The following is a 19,498-nucleotide window of genomic DNA, read 5'->3' as shown; positions in this document are numbered from 1 at the left end:
GATCGCAGTGGGAAAAGGAACAAGACTGTGGGGACAAAGTGGAAGCAGCAGATTCAGGTTGGATTTTCTAGACATTTGGTCTTGATACTAATAGACTACAGAAGTCAGAGAAATAACTGTGCTTGAGTAGGACATGTATTTATTTGTATTCGTAGCCTTAGGGAGATACAATCATATTTAAAGATCCAGAGGAAGGAAACTCACCTCCCTACCCCTTCTGCCCCCCCAAAAATATAGGAAGAAATGATTAGGAAAAAAGATGTAAATGACATTCTGAGTTCTGAAGGTTGGGCAGAAGCCCTGTCTGGCTTGCAGGAAAGATGTTTTTCAGGCTTAGAAGGAATGTTCCAAACTGTAGTTGACTGTCAAAATGGACCAAGGACAAGGCCCTTCTTAACTCTCACAATAGTAAACATGTCATTACAGGGGTGTTAATAAGTCAGTGTTGCATCTTACAACAATTAAAAATTCCTACAACAGAAAAGAAAAATGTATGGTGAAGTGGATGACAGGACACCACAACCAAGAAATGTTTTTCACATTACAGTATCATAAATTATGATAAATATTTTAAATTAATATCAAATATTTAATATAAAATACAACATGAATATATAATATATAGTTTCTATAATATAATATTTAAGTATTGATGTCTAATATATAAGAAAATGAGTGGTGGATGTTGATATTTTGTTTCATCTTTAAACTTAACATAGATACTAACTTCACTTTAATTACAAGATATTCCTTTATGTTTCCTTTTTATTTAAGCTGCTAATAGTAGATGGATCCAGGAACATCCAGAAAGTGCATATAACCTTGTAAATTCTCCACACTTAAAACCTGCCTGGGTCTTAGACAGAGCACTGTGGCATTTATCCTGTGACGTTGCAGAAGGGAAATACAAAGAAAAAGGAGTACCTGCTTTGATTGAAAATGATCATCAAATGAATGTCAGTATGTATAGAGGATTACCACACTAAAACAGATTAACAAAATTTCTAAAGTACAAAGTAAATGTATGGTTGAAAATTATTTAGAGTCTATCTTAAATTTGATAAATAATATTTAGTGAAAAGATTTTAAATGTGTATTTTTTTAACTATTGAAATTTTTCAGTGCATTCGAAAAATAATTTGGGAGGATATTTTTCCAAAGATTCAACTCTGGGAATTTTTCCAAGTAGACGTTTACAAAGCAGTTGAGCAATTTAGAGGACTTCTTACACAAGGTAAAGGATATACATTAAAACGTTCCTAGCAATTTTAAGAAGTTTATTCTTACCCTTAAAGGGATAACCCTTCTTTTCTCTGGTTAAGACATTATTAAATCTGTTATTATTATATATTTGTGTTACTATAAACTGTCGTCCTAGAAGCTATCTGAGAATTAGCAGAGATATCTAAAGTGCATGTCATAATAATACATAACATAATTATTTCCCTTGGGGACTGTTTCTTACTATTGGTTTCTTAGCACAATACTCAGAATATAGTAGAGCTCAATATGTGTTTGTTAAGTGCATGAATGAGAGGTAAGTAGAGCAGATTACTGCATCTGCCAAAGGTAGCTTTTAACCTCTAGATAGCAATACCCTGTTTTTATTTTTTTTTAAGATTTATTTATTTATTTTAAGAGAGAGGGGGAGAGCATCAGGGTGGGGGGAGAGGCACAGGGAAAGGGAGAGGGAGAGAGAGAGAATCTCAAGCAGACTCCCTGTTGAATGCAGAGCCCAATGTGGGGCTTGATCCCACGACCCAGAGATCATGACTCGAGCAGAAATCAAGAGTCGGATGGATGTTCAACTGACTGAGCCACCCAGGTGGCCTTAAGCTTTTTTTTTTAAGATTTTATTTTTAAGTAATCTGTACTCAGGGTGGGACTCAAACTCACAAACCCAAGATCAAGAGTCACATGCTCTATTACTGAGCCAGTCTTTAGCCTTTTTGATAGATTATTTCCAGTTTTTTCATCATTCATTCAATACATATCTTTTGAACCACCTAGTATGTACTAGGCATTCTTCCAGGCACGGGGATTCAGTGGTGAACATAGCAAGCCCTTACTTTTGTAGAACTTATATCCTTATAAGCAGTATTATAGAAAATATATCCTTGTATGTGTTATCTTTACTTATGTGAGTAAATCTGCAGGATAAATTGTTAGACATAAAATTTCTGGGTCAAAGAGTATACAAATTTAATGATAAATTTACAATAGATATGTCCAGTTGCTTTTCAACACAAATTGTACCAGTTTACATTATCATTAACTAAACCCTCACTAGCATTAGATACCATTAATCCTTATAATGTTTGTCAATCAGGCAAAACATTCCTTATTTTAATTTGTAGTTCTTTGCTCATTAGTGAAGTACATTTTCACGTGTTACTTTGCCATTTATAGATCTTCCATTAATTGTCTATTAATGTTCTTTCCCTATTTTTCTATTGGGCTGTTTGACTTTTTCACATTGACTTATTAATATTGGTGATTCCTTATTATACTGGCCTCAAATATGTCCTCCTAGTTTGCTATTGATCTCTTAACTCTTGATTATGGTATTTTTTTTTCAGTGTAGTCAAATTTGTCAGTTTTTATGGCTTCCAATTTCACATCATGCTTAGAAAAAACCTTCCATCAACATTGTTTTCTTTAAAAAAATTCTGTTTTCTTCTAATAATCTTATTTATTTTTTACATTTAAATGTTCAAGGGGCATGTAGCTCGGTCAGTTAAGCCTCTGACTCTTGATTTTGGGTCAGGTCATAATCTCAGGGTCATGGGATCGAGCCCCACATCAGGCTCCACGCTCAGCAGGGAGTCTGCTTGGGATTCTTTCTCTCCCTCTCCATCTGCCCCTCCCTACATCACACACACACTCTCTCTCTCTCAAGTCAATAAATAAATCTTTAAAAATAAATAAATAGGGCGCCTGGGTGGCTCAGTTGGTTAAGCGACTGCCTTCGGCTCAGGTCATGATCCTGGAGTCCCGGGATCAAGTCCCACATCGGGCTCCCTGCTCAGCGGGGAGTCTGCTTCTGCCTCTGACCCTCTTCCCTCTCGTGCTCTCTATCTCTCATTCTCTCTCTCTCAAATAAATAAATAAAATCTTTTAAAAAAATAATAAATGTCCAATACACCTGGGATTTATTTTTGTGTGTTATATATTTATTTTTAATCAAAAAATGGTATTGAGTTGATAATCCATCCTTTTATACTGATTTGTTGTACACCATTAAGACGTCATAGTGTAGTCATATACTAAATGTACGTGGATTTGTTATGTATACTATTCCAGTAACCTTTTATTCATTCTGTCAGTACTAAAGACTGTTTTATCATTTACACTAATTGTATAAGCTTTTCTTTTTTTCAAACACTTCCTGGCAGGTTTTTCTTTTCTTCTTTTTTTTTTTACGATTTTATTTATTTGTTTGAGAGAGAGATGAGCAGTGGGGGGAGGGCAGCAGAGGGAGAGGGAGAAGCAGAGTCCCTACAGAGCAGGGAGCCCAATGCAGGGCTCAGTCCCAGGACCCAGGGATCAAGACCTGTGCTAAAGGCAGACACACTTAACCCACTGAGCAACTCAGATGCCCCATTGGCAGATTTAATATATTTACTCTTCCAAATGAACCTCAGAAACTAAATTTTAAGAATCTATATTTTATCTTATTTTGTTTGTGCTTTTATAAGCCACTCCAAGGTCTCTTTAGAATAAGCCAGATATTAATTAGTTAATATAAAAGCAAGCCCAATTAAGGAGCGTACTTGATGTAATAAGCACTGGGGGTTATATGCAACTGATGAATCACTAAACTCTACTGTGAAACTAATAATACACTATATGTCAATTAATTGATTTTAAATTTAAAAAAGAATAATTAATAAAAAATTAATAAAATCAAGCCCAGTGGAGGCAGTCTGCACTCCAGAAAAGGGATGAAAATTCTTTCCACAAAACATTTATTTACTTTTTCATTTTTTATTATTATATAAGGAATATACTTCTTGGTAAAAAGGAAAAAAGTATAAAAACAAGCTTTTGTGTTTCTTTCAGAGAATGCAAAGAAAGTCAATTTGTTAATAAGACTTTTGAATAGAAAATGATGTTTGAAGAAAAAGAACTCCTAATATTAGTGTATTTGGTAACACCTAGAAGGAAAATTGTACCACCAACATCTTAATGCCCTAAAAATTGTAGTAAGAGAATGCTGACTAAGGCAGAAAAGTGGTGCAGGGCGTGAACTGATAAGAATCCCTGTGTTTTTCTTCTATAATGTTCTTCTTCTTTCCGATCTCTCTCTCCCCCTCCTTCTGTGTGTGTGTGTGTGTGTGTGTGTGTGTGTGTGTGTGTGTGTGTTAGGTGGTGTGCAGGAAGATGGGGCAGGTAGGAAGGATGCTTGTAAAAAAACATGTTATTTTTCTGTGAAAAAATTGTAAACTAAAAATTTGGTTATCAGTAACAGTTATAATCTCCTTGTGGATATTTGCACTTAAGATATCATCTTTCTTTCTTTCAGAAAATAGGAAAATAACAACCAAACCTGATCCAAAGGAACACCTTAAGATTATTCAGGATCCTGAATACAAAAGGCTTGGCTGTACTGTAGATATGAACATTGCACTAGCAACTTTCATACCACATGAGTATGTTATGTATTTTTCCTATGAAATAAAGGATAATATTACTTACAAACCTTTATGGCTAGTAGTAAAATCCTGAATAGAAAATCAAATAAAGTAATTCACCATAATTCTACTAGTTCAAATGAATGATGTTCTCCTCTTTTTTCGGTGTGGTGGACCATGGTCCTATATGTGTATATAAAATTTTTTACAGTTGAAAAACATCTTCAAGCATTAATTAAGATCCTGATGAATATGTTTAAAGTTTCAAATAAATAAATAAAGTTTCTATGACCCTTGTTAGAAAATTTTTAAATGTAGAATTTTAAAACCATTAAATATTCAGTGTGTATTGTTCTCTTTGCTCTAGCAAGGGCCCAGCTGCAATTGATGAATGCTGTAATTGGTTCCATAAGAGAATTGAGGAGTTAAATTCAGAGAAGCATCAACTCATGAACTATCATCAGGAACAGGTTTCACCTACTTTTGAACTGCTGTTTTTCTTTGAGTCTTAATGTTGTTGTTTTCACTGACCTATATAATTTAATGTGTTCCAGGCAGTTAATTGCCTTTTGGGAAATGTGTTTTATGAACGTCTGGCTGGCCATGGCCCTAAATTAGGACCTGTCACTAGAAAACATCCTTTAGTTACCAGGTATTCCATTTTTGTTTTCTTCTCATTTCTTATTAAAGGTTAAAAATTAAAAATTGCATTTAACTTTTTTAATTAATCTGAGTGTTTCCTTCAATGTGTGACTTCAGTACATTTTTAAATTGAAATAGAAGTTTTGATTTGGTAACTAGGGTTAATTTAATTAATTTTGTTAGGCCAGTCCTTAAAGAAGCTATCATCAGTATGAATCAATTTACAATGATTACATTAATGTTTCTGGAGGACTACATACTTACTAGTAAATTCCAAAGTTAAATAAATTGAGCCAGCATTTAGCTCCTCATCTTGTAGGTAATGTGCAGCATAGATTAGGCAACTGAAGTGTAGTAAAAGCTTTTGCAAAGTAACATCAATACTTCAATGATTTTCTTAGTAATTTTATGAGATTTTTAAATTTATTATTTAAAATGTTAACCAGATAATGCGATAATGCTGACTTTCCATTTCTCAAATCTTAGTAGATTTACTCAGAAAGTCTTCTGGAGATTTTTGACCTATAACAAAGTTTATTTCCTGTAGTGTAAAACTAATCTTTATTCTCTTTGTGAGGGAGGAGGTTTAATTTTAATAGGACTAATTTAAATTCTCTCCAAAGAATCTCTCTATATGGATTTAATATTTAATTGCATCTCCATAGATATTTTACATACCCATTTGAAGAAATGACCCTCTCCGCAGAAGAATCTATGATTCATAACCCAAATAAAGCTTGTTTTCTGATGGCGCATAATGGATGGGTAATGGGAGATGATCCCCTTCGAAACTTTGCTGAACCTGGTACGTCATTTTTGTTAACTTCTCTGTGGATAGGGAAAGAAAAGTTTACAGCAAGCTCAAAATATAAACTGTTTCGTTGACTTTTTTCCCCACTAATCTAATAGTTCTTAAACTATTTTATCACAGAGGTGCATACAGTTCAAGAGAGAAGAGAAGGATGGGATTCATCTTTTCCTTTCCCCTCCTAGTCCTTATACGCTCAACTAGAATGGCTTTTATCTATTTTATATTATGGTTCTGCATAAGATTTTTTATGGTTAAAAATTTAATCTATTGCATTTTTAAAATACATTTAAAACCACTGCTATTACAATTATATTGCCATAAGAGATATTTTCATTCATTAGCCAGAGCAGTATTAAGGTTTTGAATAGCAGTTACACTAGAAACTAATTTGAGGTTCCCCCTCTCACTCCTAGCATTTTATTTTTCTACAGCTGTTTCTTTGCCAGAAAGAATTTTGCTGGGGACCCATCAATATGTTTTTCAACATTTAGAAGTCTTTTTGAATGACTTTAAATTTAATTCAAAAATCTATTTTTTTTAAAGAATGTACTTTGGGTTTAAGTATCTCTGCCTTTTCCTTTCTAGACATTCTAAATGAAAAAAGGCATTCTACTGTATGCTGTGGATTTAATGTAACTAGTGCCAAAATGAGTAATGAGGTGGAAACATGGTTTTAAATGTTTTGGACAGAGGGGCACCTCGGTGGCTCAGTTGGTTAGGTATCCAACTCTTGATTTTGGCTTGGGTCATGATCTCATGGTTGTGGGATTGAGCCCCACATCAGGCTCCACACTCAGCAGGGAGTCTGCTTGAGACTCTCTTTCTCCCTCTCCCGCTCATGCTCTCTATCTCTCTCTCTCAAAAAAATAAATAAATAAATAAATAAATAAATCTTTAAAGAAGAAATGTTTTTGGTAGAACGCTGTCTTCAAAGGGCCTGTGATATTACTATAACTGATTTCCTTTAAAAGAAGGAACTTGATTTTTTTTACACTAAGTACACATTTCTAGGAGACTCCAGGTTGAATTTTAGCAAAATAGATATGAGATATAAATTAATATTAATTTTTTAAGCTTTATAGATTTAGATACCCATACCATTTTAGACATAATTTTAACCAAAATATGGTTTGTGGTAGAAATAGTCAATGTGATTTAAAAACAATGATGTTTCCTTGAAGTAAATGTTTTCGTGTTATTTCTTGAACCGTTGAAAGCAACCTCCTTTCTTAACAGGCTCAGAAGTTTATCTAAGGAGAGAACTTATTTGCTGGGGAGACAGCGTTAAATTACGCTATGGCAATAAACCAGAAGACTGTCCTTTTCTCTGGGCACACATGAAAAAATACACTGAAATAACTGCAACTTATTTCCAGGGAGTGCGTCTTGATAACTGCCACTCAACACCTCTTCATGTAGCCGAGGTACAATTCATCTACGTTAAGCAAAGAAATGTAGTATTCTTTCCTTGCTTTCCTCAAATAAAATATGCAAGTACATGTTTCCTCTTGCTAATTAGACACCAGCATTGATTTGGTGGTAGTATTTAACACTTGGGCATAACTTCTCAATTCTAACAAAACCTTTTGATGCGATTGTTATGGAATACTGGGCTATAAAATGTTTAACGAGTTAATATTTTTATTTCAGTTTAGGGAAGTAGATCATATTGTCTCTGATAATATATACATAACCATATTGCCATGTATATTATTAAAATATTGCTAATATTTTCTTATTAACTTTTAAAGGGTTAATATTAATATTTTAATAATATGCAAATATCTATCTTAGTCTTGTTATTTTCTGGTTGGTTGGTTTTAATATAGTAATAGACACTGAAGTCACTTGTTACATATGATATTATTTAAGCGTTGATTCCATTTTTATTGATTATTTATAAAAATGTAAGTGTAAACATAAAGGCTGTTTATCCCTCTTTGGGCTTTTTACAGAAACCGGGGCAGTGCCAAAATTTATAGCATTATCTTCTAACACCACTTTATAAATACACTTTTCATCCTGTTTATAAGATCTTTGATAGCATCCTAGTGACAACTTAGTGTTCTTTGGGAATGTATACTTATCTGGAAAATATCTATTTGTTATATTAAGGCAGTATTATAATGAATATGTTTCAAGTCCTATGATGAAAGATTGACTTGATATGGAAGAATTTAGTGAACATTAGTTAAGGTGGTAGACCATTTTTTAGCTCCAAAAACTAGCAGAAGTTTTTCCTTATTGTGCTCTTAGCAACAGCAAAATATATATATAATTCTAAGGTTATTATAACATTATGGCAAAACAGAAAATTAAAACTCAATTTGCTTGATTTTAAGTTACAAAATCTTCTAGGACCCTACTTGTTAGCTGATAGAATTTCAATTCTTTTATTAACCTTTGTGCAAACATTACGTTAAAAAAATCAGAACAAATTTGATTTCTGAATAAGAATTGATTGCCATTTGTAGAAAAAGCTGGCTTTAGTATAGTCAGACCTAATCTTTGCAATAGCTAAATGATTCGCCAGCAGGGAATTTACCAATAATGGCCTAGTCAAAGCCTGCAAATTATTAGTCTGGTTAGAGGTATTAAAAACAAAACCACATAAAACAGGGTGAAAGCCTAGCAGAATCACAGTGTTATGGTTTACATTTTTTTAATGTGACACTAACATTTTTCTTCTTCCTTTTTTTTCTCTTTGTGTCTTTTTATCTTTGCAAAATCTTATCTTTTTAACTGTTTTAATCTCTTTATAAATTCTCTTGTTTCCTGTGTATTGGTGTGTTTTGTGTTTTCTTACATATGCACAATTAAATTTATTTGAAATTCTTCTTGGATTTCCATTTTGTCTTGTTCTATGACATTTTCCTATGTCAAATCCATGCCTAGTCTTGTCTCCTTTCCTTCCCCCCACTTGCTTTTCTCTTTGTGTTACATTTGTGACTGTGCTTTTTGCAGTACATGTTGGATGCTGCTAGGAAACTGCAACCCAATTTGTATGTAGTAGCTGAACTGTTCACAGGAAGTGAAGACCTGGACAATATCTTTGTTACTAGACTGGGCATTAGTTCCCTAATAAGAGGTAGGCTTGCTGAAGTGTATTTCCCATCTAAAACTTTAGTTTTTGTTTAAGTAGATTAAAAGGCATTTAATACCATTATATACAAAGTTTAATAGTTCTCAACATAGTTAATGTTCTTTTAAGTACTCTACACAAACTTTTCTCTAACTCAGTCTGTTTTTAATCAGGAAAAATTTCCACTTTGGGGTAAAATATCTCATTTTAAATTGAAAGACCAGGGCGCCTGGGTGGCTCAGTTGGTTAAGCGACTGCCTTCGGCTCAGGTCATGATCCTGGAGTCCCGGGATCGAGTCCCACATCGGACTACCTGCTCAGCAGGGAGTCTGCTTCTCCCTCTGACCCTCCCCCCTCTCATGCTCTCTCTCTCTCTCTCTCTCTCAAATAAATAAATAAAATCTTTTAAATAAATAAATAAATAAATTGAAAGACCAGTAGGATGAATTGATGACTCATGAACAAAGCATTTTTTTGTTTTTGAAAATATACAAATCTGGTGTCATCTCTTACTTGGATAGATGATATAATCTTAGATTTCTTTCCATAGATCTTATATAACCAACATCCTAATAAACAATATATGTTCCCTTTTACCTACATGAGCCATTTCTCTGGCCAATTATAGAGAAGACTTTTTTGTCACTTAAACTAATAGACATTTGTTTAAATGTTTAAAGCAGTTTTATTTTTGATAATTTTTATGTGGTCTTTTTTTGGAAACTTAGTCATGATAAGAAAGCTAACCTCTTCTAGAACAATAATAATGAAGATTGTTAAAATATTCTGTAATGCTTTGCAGAGGCAATGAGTGCGTATAATAGCCATGAAGAGGGCAGATTGGTTTATAGATACGGAGGAGAACCTGTGGGGTCTTTCGTTCAGCCCTGTTTGAGGCCATTAATGCCGGCCATTGCACATGCCCTGTTTATGGATATTACCCACGATAATGAGTGTCCTATTATGGTAAGCATCTAATCTGTTTCTTGTATTTACTTGTTTTGCTAAACTCATATGTGGAATTTAAGAAACATAACAGATGAACATAGTGGGGAAAAAGAGAGAGGCAAACAATAAAACAGACTCAACTAAAGAGAACAAACTTAAGCATTGATGGAGGGAGGTGGGTGGGGGATGGGCTAAATGGGGGATGGGGATTAAGGAGGGCACTTGTTGGTGAGCACTGGGTGTGGTATGTAAGTGATGAATCACTCAATTCTACAACACCCAAAACTAATATTACACTCTATGTTAACTGACTGGAATTTAAATAAAAACTTGGGGGGCGCCTGGGTGGCTCAGTCGTTAAGCGTCTGCCTTTGGCTCAGGTCATGGTTCCAGGGTCCTGGGATTGAGTCCCACATCGGACTCCCTGCTCGGCGGGGAGCCTGCTTCTCCCTCTCCCTCTGCTGCCGCTCCCCTACTTGTGCTCTCTCTCTCTCTGTCAAGTAAATGAATAAAATCTTTTAATAAATAAATAAATAAATACTTGGAAAAGGAAAAAATAAATAATGTTTTGATCTGATATTTAATGGCAATATCCATATACTTCAAAATCATGTCTTAGATTTGTGTCATTGTGGTACATAATTTTCAAATGTTTTGTTAGTTTTAAAGCAAATTAATGTCAAAAAATAAAATAAAGCCAATTAATGTCTTACAGTGTATAACTATGTAACTATCCTTTTACTTCATTATGCTATAGGATGGCACTTTGCATTTGAAAGAAAATAAACCTTGGGGTTTTTTTTATTGTTTTCTAGCATAGGTCAGAATATGATGCTCTCCCAAGTACCACGATTGTTTCTATGGCATGTTGTGCTAGTGGAAGTACTAAAGGCTATGATGAATTAGTACCTCATCAGGTATGTCTTTGTGTTGTTTTTTGTTTTCTTTTAATCCACATGGCCAATGACTTTGAGCATTTTTACTAAAAGTTCTTATTATAATTAAAACGTATACATTCACTTTGTTCAGATTTCAGTGGTTTCTGAAGAACGGTTTTATACTAAGTGGAATCCTGGAGCATCGCCATCAAATACAGGTGAAGTTAATTTCCAAAGTGGAATTATTGCAGCCAGATGTGCTATCAATAAACTTCATCAAGAACTTGGGGCCAAGGGTTTCATTCAGGCAAGAAACTAAATTTTTGTAAGTTTTTTAAGGTTCAATTTCAGAGTAAGTCTTTGCAGTTTGAGTGCTAACGTGTTTTCTCTTTCTCTTTCCCAGGTTTATGTGGATCAGGTTGATGAAGACATAGTGGCAGTAACAAGACATTCACCCAGCATTCATCAGTCTGTTGTGTCTGTGTCTAGAACTGCTTTCAGGAATCCTAAGACTTCATTTTACAGCAAGGAAGTGCCTCAAATGTGCATCCCTGGTAATGCAACTTAAAAATGTTATTGTGATTATATTTTAACACAGTGCAAGTGTGGCTGTAGTTGAGAAAAAGAATTCGAAATTTTGCACTACTCGGGGCACGTGGCTGACTCAGTTGGTAGAGCATGCGACTCTTGATCTCAGAGTTATGAGTTCAAGCCCCATGTTGGGTGTAGAGCTTACTTTATAGAAAGGAAGAAAGAAAGAATTAAGACTGATCACGACCTGAGCCAAAGGCAGACACTCAACCAGGCACTCCGGGATGTGTTTTTATAATTGTCAAAGAGCTATGGAGACACTGTAATTGCTATATGTTCACAAAAGAGAGAAATTACTGAGTATTTAGAAAAGGCTTCTCAAGGGAGATGGAACTTTAGTTCTTGAAAGACGTAAAAAAAAAAATTCATATTAATACGTGTTAGTAAGACTATTTGGGGACCAGTGAAAATATCTATTTGGTTGAAATAGTGGAGTGACAGAAGGCTAGGAAGGTAATTGAGAATGGATTATGAAAAGCCTTAAATATTAAACTATTTTCCACTTGGTTTATATATGTGTTTATGTATGTACATGCACATACACAAATCCACACTTAGACATACTGCAAATATACATGTGTATACACATATATAAACACATGAATATACATATATATTTCCTGGGTATAAAAGAAATACATACTTGTTTTATGCAAAGTAGAAAATAGGGAATGAATTAAGAGGAAAATAAAGCTACTTTACCACTCAAAAAATGTTAATATTTGAGGATATTTCCATAACAGGAATTGTTCCAAGTAGTAAAAACGTAAGTTACCCCAAATTAATTTCCCATGGTCCTGGGATTGAGCCCTGTCTCAGGCTCCCTGCTCAGTGGGGAGCCTGCTTCTCCCTCTTCTCTCCGCTCATGCTCTCTCATTATCTCTGTCTCTCTCCCAAATAAATAAATAAAATCTTTAAAATAAATAAATAAAAACACGTCCCTAAATCATATCCTTATTATTGCTAGATTTTTTTTCTAGATGTGTGTATTTTCTTTCCTTCCTTATTGTTATATATATTATAGCAAAACATTCTTCTGTGCATATAGCAACTGTCCAAGTCTGGCAATTAATTAAGGGGATGAAGATTCCCATAAAAATCGTCATATTCTATTTGGCTGCTAGTTATTAAATATGTATAACTCCAGTTTTTAAAGATTATCAACTGAATAGTTTTAAGGTTAAATGTTCATTAGTTATTTTTAACTGCTTGCAAGTGTATAGTCAGTAATCTTGTCTGATTGTTGGTAATGTACATACACAATTTTACATGGTTGCAATCAGTGTGAACAATATATCTCAGGTTTTGTTTTGGTCATTGGTCATTATTAAAACATTTCCATTTTGTCACAAAATTATGATTTTCATTATGTTAAATATTTCATATTTTATTATGTTAGTATTCCATCTTTAATATTCCTTAGTATGTTTGGGGCGCCTGGGTAGCTCAGTCGTTAAGCGTCTGCCTTCAGCTCAGGTCATGATCCCAGGGTCCTGGGATCGAGCCCCACATTGGGCTCCCTGCTCCTTGGGAAGCCTGCTTCTCCCTCACCCACTACCCCTGCTTGTGTTCCCTCTCTGGCTGTGTCTCTCTGTCAAATAAATAAAATCTTTAAAAAACATTTGTTATTTAGTATATTTAACAGTGAATATACATTAGGAATAATTCTTTTCTTTTGAACAATTTCTTAGTAATTATTTCAAGGAAGTAGAATTTCTGGATCAAAAGGTACTGTTACTTATTGTCAGATTAATGGCTTTGTAAATAACTTAAATAATAAAATTCAAGTTTTATATTATCCTTTGACTCAGCAATTCTGCTCCTAGGTTTATCTCTGAGAAACTCTCATATGTTTCATTAGAAGACAGGCACAACAATATATCTGGTATATTCATACAATGGAATATTATTTGACATTTGAAACAAATAAGCTGTAGCTTATGTAGCAACGTGAGCAAATCTAAAAAATACAGTGTTGTTTAATAGGAAGCAAGTTGCAGAAATTATATATATATATAATTTGAATCCACTTTAATAAAACTTGGAAATATGGAAAATAATATATGTTGTTTTGAGAAACAGACGTATGTAGTAAAAAGGCACAGGATCTATGAACACCAAACTGCAGGTAATGGTTACCTCTGAAGGGGAAGAAAGGGTACACATTTGTAATGTTTTCCTTAGCTGGAAAATCGGATCTGGCTTTTTAAAATTTTTCCCTACTTTTTGTATTTCTGAAATTTTTCATTTTTTTTTTGTAAGTCTTTCAAATGATTTATTTACTCTGCTTAAAATTAGGAAGGTTATATATATATTGTTCCTAAGAGCTAAGCCATTATTACTTGATAAGATCTTTTATCAGGGGTACCTGGGTGGCTCAGGTGGTTGAGCGTCTGCCTTCGGCTTGGGTCATGATCCCAGGGTCCTGGGATCGAGTCCCGCATCGGGCTCCCTGCCCCTTGGGGAGCCTGCTTCTCCCTCAGCCTCCCTCTCTCTTTCTCTCTCTCTCTCTCTCTCTCTCTGTCTGTCTCTCATGAATAAATAAATAAAATCTTTAAAAATAAAGACAATAAAAAAATCTTTTTTCAAATAGATGTTAATTTATGATTTTAAAAACAAAAGCATTTGCGTGAAAAATGCATCTTGGGTAGAATCATCTACTCAGACTGATATTTCATATTCAACTTTAAGGTTAATTAAGTTGAATTAGCAATTCCTAATTTCAGGTGGTCTAATATGAAATTTGGTTAACAATTTTTATGTATTCCTAGGCAAAATTGAAGAAGTAGTTCTTGAAGCTAGAACTATTGAGAGAAATACAAAACCTTATCAGAAGGATGAGAATTCAATCAATGGAATGCCAAATATCACAGTAGAAATTAGAGAACATATTCAGGTATTTGGGACTCTCATCTTACTACTGTTTAACATCTTAAGGACATTAGAATTATTGATTGAATGGTTTTATACAATTTTTTTCAAGCTTAGTGAAAGTAAAATTGTTAAACAAGCTGGAGTTGCCACAAAAGGACCGAATGAGTATATTCAAGAAATAGAATTTGAAAACTTGTCTCCAGGAAGTGTTATTATATTCAGGTATGTTGGAGTTCAAACTGTTGACTTTGCTTGTAAAATAGATTACATATTCTGTTAATTTTGACTAAATCATTCCTATAAAGTAACCATTTTTTAATTAACATTTTCAGAGTTAGTCTTGATCCACATGCACAAGTCGCTGTTGGAATTCTTCGAAATCATCTGACACAGTTCAGTCCTCACTTTAAATCTGGGAGCCTTGCTGTTGACAACTCAGATCCTATATTAAAAATTCCTTTTGCTTTGTAAGTATGCCTTAGTTTATGGAGATGTGCCACTTTAATAATTGATAAGTTACCACAAGCCTGATTTAAGCAGTTTTAAGGTTCCTCTGTATCCTTGCTACTCAGATGGTGGTCCAAGGACCAATAGTCATATCAGCATCATCTGTTAAAATTTTGTCCTATTGCTTTATCATTTGCAGGTGTGCTTGCATGTGTGCTCTCTCACACTCATGCACTCTCTATATGTAGCTATAGATACAGGCAAACACACACATACATCTCTATACACACACACATGCACACAATTTTTCTGAACTATCCGAGACTAAGTTGCATACACTATATTCCTTCCACATCATTTTTTTAAGTATTTATTTTTTTGAAGTAGGCTCCACATGCAACCTGGGGCCTAAACTCATGACTCTTGAGGTCAAGAGTCACATGTTCTTTGCACTGAGCCAGCCAGGTGCCCCTAAGCTAAATTTTTTGTTTTTGTTCAGCACAGCCAACTATAATTTTCTCACTTGAGACAGAACTAAAAGAGAAAGAAGGAAGTACATTCAAGAGGCTATGTGTTCAGTTCTGTAGAATGAAATGACCTGAACAGCTAGAATTGTAAAAAAGTAGGGTTTTCATTGTATTCAAGTGTGGTCAGTTATACAGTCTCACTGCTACCTGGACAAAGGGGAAACCAAGGCCCTGATAGACACCTCCTTCTGACTGTTATCAAGAAGCATCTTTATATAAGAAAATCTTGGTTTCTTGAATAACACAGCTAACGGGCAGTGCCACCTTGGGAGAGGAGAGAAGGGAAAGAAGAGAAATACTATGTGATTTCTAAGGTGGTTAACTGTGACTTTTGATTATCCCTTTGCTGGTCCTTGGACAAGTATTTTGATTTTAAGATAATTAGCATAAAAAGTGGGTTATTGATGTCCTCCTTAGGAGAATATAAAGAAGGGAAAAAAAACCAAGCCCATCTAGAAAGATTGAAAAAGCAAATTTGTGAGAAAAAGTTTGTAGCAATCAAAAGATTTTTCCAGCATACTTCTAAGTAATAAAATTTGGCAATTGATTATTTTCTTGGCTTGAAAGAAATGTTACTTTCCAACTGAATTTTTAGCATGTTTTATCCTTTAATTATTATTTATAACATATATTACATGTATATTATAATGCTGAGTTACTAAAACATACATTGCTAAGACATTTTATGGTTATGATTCAGATTTTCTTATTTGTTGACAGCAAGTGAAATCTTACTGTATTTAACCAGTTCTTTTTATTTTCTACTTCTTAGCATTGCCTCAAAATTAACTTTGGCCGAGCTGAATCAGGTACTTTACCGATGTGAAGCAGAAGAACAAGAAGATGGTGGAGGCTGTTATGACATACCAAACTGGTCATCTCTTAAATATGCAGGGCTTCAAGGTAAGCAAATACAAGGATAGTTAAGCTTTTGGGTTCTTTTTTTTTTTTTTTTTTTTTTTTTTAGGGTCATTTGGTATCTTCTTTATAGAATTAAAGTATGGGCTCAGAATTCAACTGCTTGGGTTCAAATTGTGGCTCTGCCACCTACTCATTCATTGACCTCCAACAAGTAACTTCTCTGTGCCCCAATTTCTGCCTCTATAAAATGTGAATAATACTGTCTCTTTCATAGGCTTTTTGGAAGACTAAATGAGAAAATTTATTTGGGACCAAGTGGGACTAGGTTATAAATATAATACATTCATCTTCCTTTTTCATCTAATCAGAAACTTTGTCTCATTGCATATTTGTTTTATCCTACAAAGAGAACTTACAATAAAACATATGCAGTTAGAGTAGTTGTAAGGCAGGACATAGGATCTAAATATTTAATTATCAGTTTAACCCATCTGGTTGGAAATATTTTCTTGGATTTTTATCTAGGAAATTTGGTTTATCACACATGTGTTCCTAGTTCATATAGTATTCCACATGTTATGCCTCCTTTGCAACTCCTTATTTTCTTTGTCCACCTAACCCATCTTTAAGAATGAGTTCAATTCTTACATCTTCCACAAAGTATTCCTTAACTATTATTTTTCATGGTAATATCTTAGTCCCCTGGATACCATTGCATTAATTTACTATACCTCTTATTTGCTACACTGCCTTACTTGGAAGATAGTGCCTTATTTTATTAATTAGTACAGTGTTTTGCGAAGCTTTATTCTTGTGGTAAAAATGGGCTCTAGACTCCCTGGGTTACACTCACTGGCATTATAACCTTGGAGTAAACTCTCCATGGCCCAGTTTTCTCATCTGTAAAATGGAAACAATAATAGTACCTACTATAAGGATTAAATGACTTAATACATGTAAAGCACTTAAATAACACTTAGTTCATAGTTAGTACTTTATAATTGTTAGCTTTGAAACTCCACTAAGTAGATTGTACCTTCAGAAAGAAGAATGTTTGCCTTTTTTGCATTCCTGTTTTTTTAGCTTTTGTACTTTCTACAAAACCAAGTACACAAGAAGCTGATCTCAATAAATTTCTTCTAGACTTTTGTACTTTTGACATTTTTTTCCTAAAAGAGTCTAGTTTTCAACACAAAATGTTTTGTGCTGTGAGAAATAGAGAAATGTGTGTGTTACCAGTCATAGACAGCTGTTTACTCCATTTTCACCCTGAGCTGTTGAATTCCTTCTGCTCCCTGACTGAAAAGACCACACTTTTCTGAACTTTTCTGGCCTTTGTCTTTCTTAAAGTTAAGTTCTAGTTCTTCACTAACTCTCTCCTGATTTACTTTTTACTTTATATCAACCCCTTTTTCTCTGACAGTTTCGTATTTCCAGCATTCCACTGGATATTTCTAGCAGGCTCTTAATAGCAACATCCAGTTAAGTCAGACTTGACTTGATCAGCTTTCTCTCCTCTAAACAATACCCCTTCTCTTCTTCCCTACTTCTTATAATAATACACATTCAATCATGCTGGAATCCAGGAATGTGTTGTTGCTTCTGTCCTTTTATCTTCGGTACTCAATCAGTAATTGTGCCTGGATTTTTTTCTGTTTTCTCTGTGGTATACTATATCCTTTTATTTTCGTAGTTAACACCCTATTCAAAGACTAAGTCCTGTCTGCAAAATCCAGGAATCAGTTTTCCAACTTCTTGTTACCTCTTCCATACAACATTCTATCCCATTGATCAGATCTCTTTTCCTAAAATGCTGCTTCATCATGTCACCATTATTCAACAAGTGAAACTTACGTTTACTGAGTTATATTAGCCTCCCCTGAAAATGCTGGAGCAAAAGTAGAGCATTATTTTATACTGTCTTGTTTCCTAGTTTTTTTTTTATGTCTTAAGCTTTGTTTCCCAAAGAAGTATGTAAGCCTCTTAAGAGAAAGAACTACATCTTAAATTTACATATTTATTTTTTTATTCTCAAGACATGCTATATACACAGTAAAATTAAATCCTAAATATATAAATAAAGTCAAAATGAACTTGGTGAGGCTATTGATATAATATTTTTAAGGTGGAAATTATTACATTATTGGGTAATGAAAGAAGTACTGTTGTTCTGTCATTGAAATAACAGAAACTACTATGTATGCATAGAAATTGTAATGTTTCTGTTTGAGTATTACTTAAGGATATGCTCATATACCTCACCTTGGTAGTTTTAGTTCCAAATCCCTCTTATTACATTTCAAAGATCCTTTCCAAAGCAGGCCTTATTATTATTATCACCAGAGATGCTCTTGCTCTCTCTGAAACCAGTCCTGTGATTGCCTGAATATTAATGATTCTGCCACTTTTCAACATGAGAAGATACAGACTTATCAATTTTCCCCCCAATGCCTTAGGGCAGGGAAACTATGCCAGTTAGTTGCCTTTGAATATTATAATATTAAAATTCAGTAGAACAAGACAAGTCTCAGAAGTTAGGAATCTTGGAAAGCTCTGCATAGCTCCTGCGACAGTAGTCTCCTTCAGTATGTCTTTGTATATCAGGTCAAGCCAGTGTTGCCACAGTTATTTCCAACCATGGGAAGTGCCACTGTGGTCTCTGCAGTCCTTTTGTCTACCTCTATATGTGTTCACCCCACATCTTTAGAGACAGCAGTAGCCCAGGCTATGGGAACAAATTGCCTCTGCCAATAACAGCATGATATTTCTATGAATTTTCAGGATTAATGTCCGTCTTGGCAGAAATAAGACCAAAGAATGACTTGGGGCATCCCTTTTGTGATAATTTGAGATCTGGAGATTGGATGATTGACTATGTCAGTAACCGACTTATTTCACGATCCGGAACTATTGCTGAAGTAAGTAAAACTCTATTCTAGTTCACAAAACAAGGAAACAATAAAAACTATATTACTATGGTATATATAAAATTAACAGTTTTTGGGCGCCTGGGTGGCTTAGTCATTAAGCGTCTGCCTTCAGCTCAGGTCATGATCCCAGGGTCTGGGATCGAGCCCCACATCAGGCCCCCTGCTTTCCCTCTCCCATTCCCCCTGCTGGTGTTCCTGCTCTCTGCAAATAAATAAATAAAGTTTTTAAATAAAATTAACAGTTTTCTAACCTAAAATACGTTCCTCCCTTCT

At 34.3% G+C, this 19,498-nt stretch overlaps 1 protein-coding gene across 1 annotated transcript in view; it reads left to right on the top strand.

Moving 5' to 3' along the window:
* Nucleotides 1–19,498, top strand: part of AGL (amylo-alpha-1,6-glucosidase and 4-alpha-glucanotransferase) — a 77,124-nt gene that overhangs the window by 23,189 nt on the left and 34,437 nt on the right. Inside the window, exons 6-22 of the mRNA XM_028102148.2 lie at nucleotides 775–956; nucleotides 1,123–1,234; nucleotides 4,526–4,652; nucleotides 5,002–5,104; nucleotides 5,189–5,286; nucleotides 5,942–6,081; nucleotides 7,324–7,511; nucleotides 9,052–9,175; nucleotides 9,972–10,135; nucleotides 10,933–11,034; nucleotides 11,147–11,302; nucleotides 11,399–11,549; nucleotides 14,358–14,482; nucleotides 14,570–14,682; nucleotides 14,793–14,927; nucleotides 16,207–16,337; nucleotides 19,077–19,213. Of these exons, the coding sequence (XP_027957949.1) occupies nucleotides 775–956; nucleotides 1,123–1,234; nucleotides 4,526–4,652; nucleotides 5,002–5,104; nucleotides 5,189–5,286; nucleotides 5,942–6,081; nucleotides 7,324–7,511; nucleotides 9,052–9,175; nucleotides 9,972–10,135; nucleotides 10,933–11,034; nucleotides 11,147–11,302; nucleotides 11,399–11,549; nucleotides 14,358–14,482; nucleotides 14,570–14,682; nucleotides 14,793–14,927; nucleotides 16,207–16,337; nucleotides 19,077–19,213 (2,288 nt within the window). The remainder of the gene's footprint in view (nucleotides 1–774; nucleotides 957–1,122; nucleotides 1,235–4,525; nucleotides 4,653–5,001; nucleotides 5,105–5,188; nucleotides 5,287–5,941; nucleotides 6,082–7,323; nucleotides 7,512–9,051; nucleotides 9,176–9,971; nucleotides 10,136–10,932; nucleotides 11,035–11,146; nucleotides 11,303–11,398; nucleotides 11,550–14,357; nucleotides 14,483–14,569; nucleotides 14,683–14,792; nucleotides 14,928–16,206; nucleotides 16,338–19,076; nucleotides 19,214–19,498) is intronic.

This window comes from Eumetopias jubatus, unplaced genomic scaffold (assembly GCF_037043125.1).
Source record: "Eumetopias jubatus isolate StellerSeaLion01/CBP00866 unplaced genomic scaffold, mEumJub1_p1.0 scaffold_4, whole genome shotgun sequence".
NCBI classification, from domain to species: Eukaryota; Metazoa; Chordata; class Mammalia; order Carnivora; family Otariidae; genus Eumetopias; species Eumetopias jubatus.
The sequence above is the reverse complement of the archived record's forward strand: the minus strand, read 5'-3'. Positions and strand labels throughout refer to the sequence as shown.